The sequence below is a fragment of the Vulpes lagopus genome, chromosome 7 (assembly GCF_018345385.1).
Source record: "Vulpes lagopus strain Blue_001 chromosome 7, ASM1834538v1, whole genome shotgun sequence".
Classification (NCBI taxonomy): Eukaryota; Metazoa; Chordata; class Mammalia; order Carnivora; family Canidae; genus Vulpes; species Vulpes lagopus.
The window spans coordinates 119,141,574-119,155,224 of NC_054830.1; the positions used below are offsets into that span (position 1 = coordinate 119,141,574).

General features: G+C 39.4%; 1 protein-coding gene across 1 annotated transcript; it reads left to right on the forward strand.

Annotated features, from left to right (window-relative positions):
* The first annotated feature begins 11,097 nt into the window (after positions 1-11,097).
* LOC121494304 (stress-induced-phosphoprotein 1-like) lies at positions 11,098-13,443 on the forward strand. Its single transcript, XM_041760576.1, is given in 2 exon segments — positions 11,098-11,805; positions 11,807-13,443. Coding segments are annotated over 2 exon segments (1,632 nt in total). The 5' UTR covers positions 11,098-11,223; the 3' UTR covers positions 12,857-13,443.
* The last annotated feature ends 208 nt before the right edge of the window (positions 13,444-13,651 follow it).

A 13,651-nucleotide genomic window follows, 5' to 3' on the forward strand; every position in this document is an offset into this window, starting at 1 on the left:
CAGAGACATAGGCAGAGGGAGAAGCAGGTTTCCCGCAGGGAGCCTGATGTGGGACTTGATCCCAGAGTCATTGGATCATGACCTGAACCAAAGGCAGACAGACGCTAACCACTGAGCAACCCAGGTGTCCCCAAACCCCATTTTAAAAGGGCAACTGGAATATAAAGTAATACCCTACCAGATGGCAGAGGAGCTGTTTGAACTCTCTCTGGATCAGAGGAGCTAGTAAGCAGCACAGTTTACTTGCCCCCTTCCACCTTGACCGTGTGGATGGGAATGGGCTCTGGGTGTCCAGGCTGGCCTGCCACCTGGGTGAGTCCCAAGCCCCTAGCTCCCATGAGCCCAAGCCAGCCCACCAAGGTGACCTCAGCATGGTGCACACTAGAACGCCCCTGGTCAGTGCTCACCACACCTCTAGCTATCTTGCCAAGGTGACACGGGCACCATGTACTCCAGCACACTCCAGATAACTTACTAGGGTATCCCCAGTACAGAGCACTCCAGGACAGCCCACTTTGGCTGCAGCCCCCTTGCCCGGGTGCTCACTGAACTGAGCATCCTGGGACACACCAGTGTGCACCCACTTTAGCTTCAGCTGTCCCGCCAGAATGTCTTTTGTACAGAGAACCTCAGACAGGCCCTGGCCCATGCCCATCACAGCTCCAACCATCCCACCAGAACAGCCCCAGCATGGAGTGTCCCAAGATCCCCAGTCACACCAGCTGCAGCTCCAACCAGCCAGCCGAAGTCACCAGGCCTACAGTCCACACAGGACCACCAGACACAGGGTCTCTCCTTCAAGCTTAGGAAAAGGACCTGTTTTTCCTAATTCATAGAAATAAGCACACAAAGTCAAGCAAAATGAGACAAGAACGTGGGCCAAATAAGACAAAAGCTAAAAAAAAGAACTAAAAGGAACAGAGATAACCAATCTACCTAAGACAGTTCAAAGTAATGGTCATAAAGATGCTCACCAGTCTTCTGGAGAGAAGAAGAACTTCAAAGAGATTTAAAAAATATTAAAAAGAACCAATAAAAGCTGAAGAATACATTAACCAAAATGAAAAAATACACTAGAGAGACTTAGCAGTAGATGAGAGGATACAAAAGAATGTATCAACAATCTGGAAGACAGGGTAAGGGAAAGCACCTAAGTTTATAGCAAAGAGGAAAAAAAATTAACAAGGATGGGTTAAGAACCTCTCAGAAAATATCAAGTGAAGAGTCACATTATAGGAATTCCATAAGAAGAGAGAGAAAGGGGCATAAAACTTCTCTTAGGAAATAATAGCCGAAAAACGTATCTAACTTGGGAAAGAAAACAGACATCCATGTGTAGGAAGCCTCAGAATACCAAATAAGATGAACCCAAGGAGGCCTACACTGATTCAGATTTAAAGTGTCTAAGATTATTTTTTATTTTTATTTATTTATTCATGAGAGACAGAGAGAGGCAGAGACCTAGGCAGAGGGAAAAGCAGGTTCCCTGAGGGGAGCCCGAGGAAGACTCAATCTTAGGACTCCACAACCATGCCCTGAGCCAAAGGCAGACACTCAACCACTGAGCCACCCAGGCATCCCCAAATATCTAAGATTAAAGATAGAGAATTTGAAAAGTAACAGGAGAGAAGCAACTAGTAAAGTACAAGGTATGGGGGGCACCTGGGTGGCTCAATCAGTTAAGTGTCCAACTCTTGATTTCAGCTCAGGTCATGATCTCAGAGTCATGAGATCAAGCCTTGCATTGGGCTCTGTCTTCAGTATGGAAATTGCTTGATATTCTCTCTCTCCTTCTCCCTTTGCCCCTACCCTCTGCTCTTGCACTCTCTCACTCTCTTGCTCTCTCTCTCTCTCTCGGACATGCTCTATCTCTCTCAAAAACAAAACAAAAAAAAGTGCCAGGGGAACCCCCCAAAACAGCTGATTTTTCAGCAGGAACTTTGCAGGTCAGAATGGAGGGGCATGATATATTAAAGGGCTGAGAGGGAAAAATTAACACCAAGGATAATATGCCCAACAAAGTTATTCAGAATTGGAGAGAAAGTGTTAGCCAGACAAACAGAAGTAAACAGTTTTTCACAATTAAACTGGTATTAGAATAATTGTTAAAGGAACTTCTTTAACTGTAATAGAATAGGCCCTAATTTAAAAAAAAAAAAAAAAAGAATAGGCCCTAATTATAAGAAAATTACAAAAGGAAAATATCAATAAAAGCAAATATACAGTAAAAGTAGTGGAACAGGGATCCCTGGGTGGTGCAGCGGTTTGGCGCCTGCCTTTGGCCCAGGGCACGATCCTGGAGACCCGGGATCGAATCCCACATTGGGCTCCCGGTGCATGGAGCCTGCTTCTCCCTCTGCCTGTGTCTCTGCCTCTCTCTCTCTCTGTGACTATCATACATAAATGGATAAAAAATTAAAAAAAAAAAAGAGAGAAGTTCTGCGAGGGGAACCCGCGATCATTCTTAAACCACCGATACATTAATGACAAACTAAATTAGAGGATAAACTGATAATTTGAAGGTAGCTTTAAAAAAAAAAAAAAAAGTAGTGGAACAATCACTTAGCAAGTATAAAGCTTAAAGACAAAAGCAGTAAATCAATTATGTCTAAAAAATTCGTTAAGGGCACTTACAAAATACAAAGATCTAAGTAAAAACAACATATACATAAAACATGGAGAGGGGAATAAAAATGAAGTTCTTTAGAATATGTTCAAACTTAAGTGACCATCAACTTAATATAAACTGCTATGTACTTAGGATGTTATTATGAACCTTGTGGTTACCACAAGTCAAAAACCTGTCACAAATACACACAAAAATTAGAAAGCCAAGCATAACTCTAAAGAAGTTCATTAATCACAAAGAGCAAGAAAATAAACAGAGAAACAATCAGAAAACAATGAGTAAAATAGCAATACCTAACTTTAAATGTGAATGATCTAAATGCTGCAATCAAAAAACATATATGGGGGGACTAAATGGGTTTAAAAAAACCCATTAATAGGCTGCCTACAAGAGACTCAGTTCAGACCTGTGGACACATACATACTGAAAATGAAGGGATGGAAAAAGATATTCCATGCAAATGGAAGCAAGCAAACAAAAAGCCATGGTAACAACACTTATTTTGTATAAGACATACTTTTAGTAAAAGACTATGACAAAAACAAAGGAGTGTATTACATAATAATGGGACTGATTAAACCAAAGGGTCTAACAATTGCAATTATCTATGGACTCCAATAAGGAAGCACCCAAATACATAAAGCAAATATGAACAGACATGAAGGGTAAAAATTGGCAGTAGTACACTCACAGTACAGGACTTGAACACCCACTTATATCAATATATTAATGGATAAGTCATCCAGAGAAAATTGGTAAACAGTATTCTTGAACAACTCATTAGACCAAATGTACTTAACAGATACATACAAAATGTTCCATCCAAAAACAACACAATGCACATTCTTTTCGAGTAAACAAAGAACATTCTCTAGGACAGATCGCATGTTAGACCACAAACAGTCTTAATAAATTTAAGAATAATGAAATCATATCATACATGTTTTCTAACCACACAACATTATGGAAATTTGAAAGCAATTACAAGAAAAAAAAACCTGGAAAAATACAAACACATGGAGGCTAACCAACATGCTACTAAACCACCAATGGATCAACAAAAAATGCAAAGAGGCAATTAAAAAATACATGGAGTTAAATGAAAATGAAAGCACAAGGGTCCAAAATCTTTGGGATGCAGCAAAAGCTGTTCTAAGTGGGAAATTTATAGTGACACAGAAACAAGAAGTTCCAAGCAAATAATCTAACTTTACACCTCAAGGAACTTGAACAAACAAAATTCAAAGTTAGCAGAAAGAAGGAAATAAAGATCAAAGCACACACACACAAAACCCAGAAACTTAAAAAACAGTAGAAAAGATCAGTGAAACCAAGAACTAGTTCCCTATAAAGATCAACATAACTGATAAATCTTTGGCCAGACTCATCAAGAAAAAAAGAGATAATATAATATTAATAAGCAACAAGACCAGCAGTTAAAGACAAGAAGTAATAACCAACACCACAAAAAAGTCTCCCAAGGATTATGAGAGACTATTACAGAAAATTATATGCATACAAATTGGATAACCTAGAGAAAGTGGATAAATCCTAGAAAAAAATATCAGCTTCTAGAACTGAAACAGGAACAAATAGAAAATATGAACAGAGCAAATACAAGTAATGAACGGAGTCAGTAACCAAAAAACTCCCAAGGAACAAATATCCAGGACCACAGGAGAGTTCTACCAAACATGTAAAGAAAAGTGAATACCCATTCTACTCAAACTATTCCAAAAAACAGAAAATGAAGGAAAGTTTCTAAATATATTCTATGACGTCAGCATGAAGATTATACCAAAAACACTACAAAAAAAGAAAACTACTGGCCAATATCCCTGATAAACACAAACATAAAAATCCTCAACAAAATACTAGTAATCTATATTCAAAAATACATTGAAAGGATCATTAACCATGATCAAGTGGGGTTTATTTCTGGGATGCAAGAATATTTCAATGTTCAAAAAAATCTATCAATGTGGTATACCACATTAACAAAATGAAGCACAAAAATAATATGATTTCATGACAAATGCAGGAAATGCATTGAATTAAATTCAAGCTTTTTTCAGAACAAAAATTCTCAACTCAGTTCAGAGTGAACATGTCAACATAATAAAGGCCATATATGAAAAACCTAGAGCTGACATCACACTCAATGACCAAAAACGGAGAGCTTTTTCTCTAAGATGAGGAATAAGGCAAACAGGTTTACTCTCGCCACTTATATTCAACATTGTCCCAGAAATCCTAGTCACGGCAACCACACAAGAAATAAAAGGCACCCAAATTGGTAGGAAAGAAGTAAAATTGTCAGTATTTGTAGATGACATGATACTATACACAGAAAACCCTAAAGATTCCACCAAAAAACTATTGTACTAGATGGACTCAATAAAGTTACAGTATACAAAATTAATGCAGATATCTGTTCTGATGATGTACCCTAATAACAAAGTAGCAGAAAGAGAAATTAAGAAAACAATCTCATTTATAACTGCAACAAAAGTAATTTTAAAAACCTAGGAATAAACTTAACCAAGTAAGTGTAAGACCTGCATGACTCAAATAGAAAGACGTACTATGCTCATGGATTGTAAAACTTAATGTTGTTAAAATATCCATACTACCCAGAACACTTTATAGATTCAATGAAGTCTTTACCTAAACACCAATAGCATTTTTCACAAAACTAGAACAAATAGTAGTAAAATATGTTTGGAATCACATGACTCTAAAGAGCCAAACCAAACTGCAGAAAGAACAACAAAACTAGAGGCATCAAAATCCTGTATTTCAAGATACACTACAAAACTACCACAATTAGAGCAGTATGATACTGGCACCAAAATAGACACACAGATCAATGGAAAAGAATAGAGAACCCACAAATAAACCCACAATTTCATGTTCAATTAATCTAAAAATAAGGAGGTGGTAACATGCAATGGGAAAAAGATAGTCTTTTCAACAGTATTAGGAAATTGGACAGCTACATGCAAAAGGATGAAACTGGACCACTTTATTATACTATACACAAAAATAAACTCAAAATGGATTTAAAGACCTAAATATTGATTCCTGACACATAAAACTCCTAGAAAAAAAATCAGGCAGTAATCTGTTTGACATTTATCTTAGGGATGCTTGTCTAGGTATGTCTCCTCCTGCAAAGGAAACAAAGGCAAAAAGAAACAAGTGGGACTACATCAAAATAAAAAGCTTCTGCACAGCAAAGGAAACCATCAACAAAATGAAAAGACAACCTACAAAATGGGGGAAAGTATCTGTAAGATAAAGGGTAACATCCAAAATATATAAAGAAATTATACAGCTCAATAACAAATAATTCAATTTAAAAGAAATAGAGTACATGAATAGAAAATTTTCAAAAAAAAAGTCATACATGTGGCCAAGAGACACACGCCAAAAAATGCTTAACATTCCTACCTAATTACTAGAGAAATGGAACTCAAAACCACAATGAGATACCATCTTACACCTGTCAGAATGGCTAGAATGAAAAACATAAGAAATAACAAGTGTTGGTGAGGATGTGGAAGAAATGGAACCCTCTTTGGTTGTTAGTGGGAATGTATACCTGTGAAGGCACTGTGGAAAAAACAGTACGGAGGTTTGTCAAAAAATTAAAATTAGAAATACCATATGATCCAGTAATTCCACTACTGGATATTTACCCAATGAAAACATTAATTTGAAAAGATATATGTATTCCTAACACTTATTGCAGCATTATTTACAATAGCCAAGATAAGGAAGCAACCCAAGTGTCCACCTACATATGAATGAATAAAGATGTCAAGTATAAAACATCGTGATCTCAAGGGGGCACCTGTACTCCAATATTTACAGCAGCAATGTCCACAGTAGCCAAACTACGGAAAGACCCCAAATGTCTAGCAACAGATGAATAAAGAAGATGTGGTATGATATATGCAAGGGAATTTTATTCAGCCATCCAAAAAACGAAATCTTACCATTTGCAATGACATGGATGGAACTAGAAGATATTATGTTATTCAAAATAAGTCAGTCAGAAAGAGATAGTTGTATGATTTCACTCATATGTGTAATTTAAGAGACAAAACAGAGGCGCATAGGGGAAGGGAGGGAAGAATATTATAAGATGAAATCAGAGGGAGACAAACCATAATAGACTCTTAATCATAGGAAACAAACAGGGTCACTGGAGGGGAGGGGGCTGGAGGGCTGGGGAAACTAGGTGATGGACATTAAGGAGGGCACGTGATGTGATGAGCACTGGGTGTTAGACTGATGAATAACTGAACTCTTCCCCTGAAACTAATAATATATTGTATGTTAATTGAATTTAACTAAAAGTATGTGATGTATATACACACTCTGGAGTATTACCCAGTCATAAAAAAGAATGAGATCTTGCCATTTGCAACAACATGGATGGACCTAGAGGGTATCATGCTAAAGGAAGTAAGTCAAACACAAAGACCCTATGATTCTGCTTATATTTCAAACCTAAAAAATAAATAAGAAACAGAAATAGACCCACAAATACAGAGAAGTGACAGTTGCCAGATGGGTGAGGCAGTGGGAGGAACAAAATGGGTGATGGGGAATGGGAGATAAAGGCTTCTGGTTATGGAATGAATAAGTCACAGGGAGGAAAGGTGCAGCACCAGGAATATAATCAAAGGTATTATAATAGCACTGTATGGTGAGAGATGGTAGCAATGCTTGTGGTGAGCATAACATAAAGTATACAGTTGTTGAATCACTATACATAATTGAATCACTATTAGATAATTTCAGGTATGTATACCTGAAATTAGTTGTGTGTCAACTACACTTTATTCTTTTGGTAAGATCTTATTTATTTATTCATAAGAGACACACAGAGAGAAGCAGAGACATAGGCAGAGGGAGAAGCAGGCTCCCCGCAGGGAGCCCGAAGAGGGACTCGATCCTGGAACCCCAGGATCATGCCCTGGACCGAAGGCAGATGCTCAGCCACTGAGCCACCCAGGTGCCCCATCAACTACACTTAAATAATAATAAAAAAGAAACCAGAATACTAAGGAACACACACAACTCAACAGCAAACAAAACACCAACCCCAAATATTTCAATTTAAAAAACAGCAAAGGACCTGCCTAGATACAGGGACATGCAACAGGTGGCCAGCAGGTACACAAAAAGGTGCTCAGCATCACTCATCATCGGGAAATGTAAATCAAAACCAGTATGAGCTATCACCTTACACCTGTCAGAAAGGCTTATAAAAAAGACAAGAGATAACAAGTGGTGGCAAGGTAATAGAGAAAAGGAGCACTTGTGGTCCGTGGGTGGGAATGTAAACTGGTGCAGCCACTGTGGTGAACAGTATGGCGGTTCTTAAGAAATGTAAAACAGAACTACCCAATGAGCCAGAAATTCCATTTCTAGGTACATGCCTGACAAAAATGAAATCGCCATCTTGAAGAAGCATCCGCACCCCCATATTCATTGCAGCATTACAAGAGCCAACACACGGAAACCACCTTAAAGTCTGTCAATAGATGAATGGATAAAGGTATTATACACACAATGGAATATTATTTCACCATAAAAGCAAGGAAGTCTGCCATTTGCAACAACATGAATGAAACCTGAGGTTATTTTGCTAAGTAAAATGAGTCAGAGAAAGACAAATATTGTAACATCTCACTTATATGTGGAATTTGAAAAAAAAAAATGATGTCATATAAACAGAGAAGAGATTGGTTGTTGCCAGGGGCAGTGGAATAGGGGAAAGGTGGTCAGAGTACAAACTTCCAGTTACAAGATAAATAAGTCCTGGGGATGTAATGTACAGCATAGGGACTATAGTAAATGATAATGGGTATTTGAATGTTTCTAAGAGGAGATGTGAAGTGTTCTCACAAAACACACATCGTCATAGTATGAAGTGATGGATATGTTAACTAACCCTACCACAGTAAACATTTTGCAATATATAGACATAGATCAAATCATTATGTCACCCTAAACTTACACAACGTTGTATGTCAATCACATCTCAAGCAGAAGAAGTGAAAAAATTAACTCAAAATGCTTTTTAGATCTAAAGGTAAAATCTAAGACTATGAAACTTCTAAGATAAAATAGGAGAAAACTTTAGTGGTTTTCTGTTAGACAGATTTTTACATAAAAAACATCCAAAGCCCAATCCATAAAAGAATAATTTGATAAGAACTTCATCAAAATGAAAAACTATTTTTCAAAGACACTCATTAGAGAATGAATAATAATAATACAAAAAAAAAAAAAAACCCAAGCCACATATGGGGGAAAATACTTGCAACTTACGTATCCAATACAGGATATATATATATATATATATATTTATTTATTTATTTATTTGATTTTATTTATTTATTTATGAGAGACAGAGAGAGAGAGAGAGAGAGAGATGCAGAAACACAGGCAGAGGGAGAAGCAAGCTCCATGCAGGAGACCTGATGTAGGACTCGATCCTGGGTCTCCAGGACCGGGCCCCGGGCTGAAGGCGGTGCTAAACCACTGAGCCACCTGGGCTGCCCAAGGATCTGTATTTAGAATATATAAACAACTCTTGCAAATCGATAGTAAGAAACTCAGTTTTTAGATAGATAAAACATTTGAACAAATGCATCACTAAAAAAGATATACGGATAGCCAGTGAGTGCATAAAAAGATGCTCATTATTATTAAGTAGGAAAATGGAAATTCAAACCACAGTGAGAGGGGCATGTGGATGGCTCAGTCAGTTAAGAGTCTGACTCTTGATTTTGGCTCAGGCTGTGGTCTCAGGATCATGAGATTGAGTCACGTGTCCAGCTCCCCACTCTGCGGGGAGTCTGCATGAGATTCTTTCCCCCTCCTTCTCCCTCTGCCCCTTCTCCTGCTGTCTCTCTCTCTCAAATAAATAAATCTTTTAGAAAAAAAAATCACAGTGAGATACTACTACACAACAATTAGGCTAAAATTAGACTGAGTAGACTGACAATTCTTCTGGGTAAACAGGTTTCTTCTCCCAGGTGAAATAAAACATACGTCCCTACAAAGACTTGCACACAAATGTTCACAGAATCCTTTTTTGTAGCCACATGGGAAACATTTGGAATGTTCATGAATAGGATCATGGGCAAATGGGCATAGCTACACAGTGGAATACTGCTCCACAATAATGAGTTTCCTGATACATGAAACAAGAGTGAATCTCAAAATAATTATAAAAACTGTATTCACAGAGTAAAAGTAGTTCAACAAAAAAGGAGCCCACCGTTCACCCCTGGATTTATACAGAATTCTGGAAAGCAGAAATTAATCTAAGTCATAGAAAGCTGATTAGTCGTTAATTTGTATTGGGGTCCAAGGGAAAGGAAAGGGAAGAATCAAGGAGGGGTGTCTTGCTGGCTTAGTCACTAGAACATGTGACTCTTGATGTGAGAGGTTGTGAGTTAGAGCTCCGCTTTGGGTATGATTACTTAAAAACAAGAACAAAATAAAATGGTACAAGGAAACTTTAGGAGTATTGGATATGATCGTTACTTCAATTGAGGTGATGGCTTCCAAATTTCATATATCAAAACTTTGCAGATTGTTTTTTTAAAAGATTTTATTTATTCATGAAAGACACACAGAGAGAGCCAGAGACACAGGCAGAGGGAGAAGCAGGCTCCCTGCAGGGAACCTGATGCAGGACTCGATCCTGAAACCCCAGGATCACACCCTGAGCCAAAGGCAGATGTTCAACCACTGAGCCCCCCAGGCATCCCAGATTATATGCTTTAAATATGCACCATTTATTTTGTATCAGTTATGTCTTGATAAAGTTGTACTCTTTAAACTTCTGATATTAAAATAACAGCTGCCAAGGAATTCTTGATTGTCTGTTCATATAAATTTTTGAAGTATTCCTTAATATAGTGATAATATATTTGTTCGGCCATATTAGGATATTTCTTTTTCCATGGAAGTGGATTTTCTAAGTGAGGTTTAGTATTTACCATATTGAAAAACGCTTATGTGAACCCTTTTTTTAAATAAATTTATTTTTTATTGGTGTTCAATTTGCCAACATATAGAATAACACCCATTGCTCATCCCATCAAGTGCCCCCCTCAGTGCCTGTCACCCAGTCTATGTGAACCCTTTTATTTATTTATTTATTTTTTTATGTGAACCCTTTTAAAGATAAATCTTTATTTAATGTATCACAGCCCCCATTGCTTTTTGTAACACAAAATACAGGAACTGGGAAATCTTTTTCTCTATGTCACAGATGACATGGTGACAGGGGCAGCCCACATGGCAAAGTGCGGAATCCGAAGTTAGATACTATGTACAGGTTTATATTTGCTTTTCTGCACAATTTCAGAGTATTTGCAAAATTACATTCCACTCAAAAAGGAAATACATAATTGAAGTGATCAAAACAGGAGAAAAATACAGACTGGCGAATACTAATCCCAGAGAAAATATTAGTGAGCAACAATTATCATAATCAAGGATTTTCTTGTAAAGTGACAGAAAATCCAGCTTGTGGATTCAACGGGGTTCTGGGCTGGGCTATGGAGCAGGTAAATGAGCTGAAAGAGAAGGGCAATAAGGCCCTGAGTGCAGGCAACATTGATGACGCACTGCAGTGCTACTCTGAGGCCATTAAGTTAGATCCCCAGAACCATGTGCTCTATAGCAATCGCTCCGCAGCCTACGCCAAGAAAGGGGACTACCAGAAGGCTTATGAGGATGGCTGCAAAACCGTGGACTTAAAGCCCGACTGGGGCAAGGGCTATTCAAGGAAGGCTGCAGCCCTTGAGTTCTTAAACCGATTTGAAGAAGCCAAGCGAACCTACGAAGAGGGTTTAAAACATGAAGCAAATAATCCTCAGCTCAAAGAGGGCTTACAGAATATGGAGGCTCGATTGGCAGAACGGAAATTCATGAACCCTTTCAACATGCCCAATCTGTACCAGAAATTGGAGAGTGATCCCAGGACAAGGACACCGCTCGCTGATCCTACCTACCGGGAGCTGATAGAGCAACTACGAAACAAGCCATCTGACTTGGGCATGAAACTGCAAGATCCCCGGATCATGACTACTCTGAGCGTCCTGCTGGGTGTGGATCTGGGCAGCATGGATGAGGAGGAGGGAAGTTGGAACACCTCCCCCTCCTCTTCCTCCCAAGAAGGACACCAAGCCAGAGCCAATGGAAGAAGATCTTCCAGAGAATAAGAAGCAGGCACTGAAAGAGAAAGAGCTGGGTAACGAAGCCTACAAGAAGAAAGACTTTGACACAGCCTTGAAGCACTATGACAGAGCCAAGGACCTGGACCCCACCAACATGACTTACATGACCAATCAAGCAGCCGTGTACTTCGAGAAGGGCCACTACAGTAAATGCCGGGAGCTTTGTGAGAAGGCCATTGAAGTGGGGTGAGAAAACCGAGAAGACTATTGACAGATTGCCAAAGCTTATGCTCGAATTGGCAACTCCTACTTCAAGGAAGAAAAGTACAAGGATGCCATCCATTTCTATAACAAGTCTTTGGGAGAGCACCGGACCCCAGATGTGCTCAAGAAATGCCAACAGGCAGAGAAAATTCTGAAGGAGCAAGAGCGGCTGGCTTACATAAACCCAGATCTGACCTTGGAGGAGAAGAACAAAGGCAATGAATGTTTTCAGAAAGGGGACTATCCCCAGGCCATGAAGCATTATACAGAAGTCATCAAACGGAATCCAAAAGATGCCAAATTGTACAGCAATCGAGCTGCCTGCTACACCAAACTCCTGGAGTTTCAGCTGGCGCTCAAGGACTGTGAGGAATGTGTCCAGCTAGAGCCGGCCTGCATCAAGGGGTCCACCCGGAAAGCAGCTGCCCTGGAGGCAATGAAGGACTACACGAAAGCCATGGATGTCTACCAGAAGGCGTTAGATCTGGACTCCAACTGTAAGGAAGAGGCAGACAGTTACCAGCGCTGTATGATGGCCCAGTACAACCGCCACGATAGCCCCGAAGACGTGAAGCAACGGGCCATGGCTGACCCTGAGGTGCAGCAGATAATGAGTGACCCTGCCACGCGGCTTATCCTGGAGCAGATGCAGAAGGACCCTCAGGCACTCAGCGAACACTTAAAGAATCCTGTAATAGCACAGAAGATCCAGAAGCTGATGGATGTGGGTCTGATTGCAATTCCGTGATGACTTGCTCATCATCCCCTTCCCTTCGCCCTCATATGGAAAGAGGAGCTGGGACCGCGGCAAGCCACGCGGAGCAGAGGGGAGAGCAAGGGAAAGTGAACAACTTCTCTCTATATATTTATATAGACCTATGTGGAAGACACAAGAGACTCGTACTCATGTTACTCGCACCGCCGCTGCCTCTGGGCCCTCCCAGCACACGCATGGTCTCTTCCACCACCCCCTGGGTTCCCTGTTCCCTTCCCCAACTTCAGTCACTGTCTCAGCTGCTCTCCCATAGTTGGTTATTTTTTATTTGGGGCAGTGGGCATGTATGGGGAGGAGGTGCTGTTCTTCCCCGACCTCAGGTCCCAATTGTCCTCGTGTTGTTAACTCCACATGCCCTTCTCCAATAAAACAAGCCAGTCGGGCGTGGTTAAAAAAAAAAAAAAGAAAGAAAATCCAGCTTGTTAGCTCCAACTGTTGTGATGGTCATGTTACAACAAATGTAAATCAAACCATCACTCTGGGGGACTTAAACTTACACAGGGATGTATATCCGTTACTTCTCAATGAAACTGTGGGGAAAAAAATCTAGTGCAATGGCAACACAATGCATATATATTAATATTTGGTGACTTTAAACTGAATTGGTAGTACAGGTATAATGCTGGTTAAAGAAACAGGATGATATTTATACTTTTTCCCTAATTTTAATACATTATTAAAACTCAAAATAGGTGTCATGTCAAAATTATGTCTTCAGATATGAGAATAAAGTTCCTTCTGGAAAACTGTATCATTAAATGACATTTT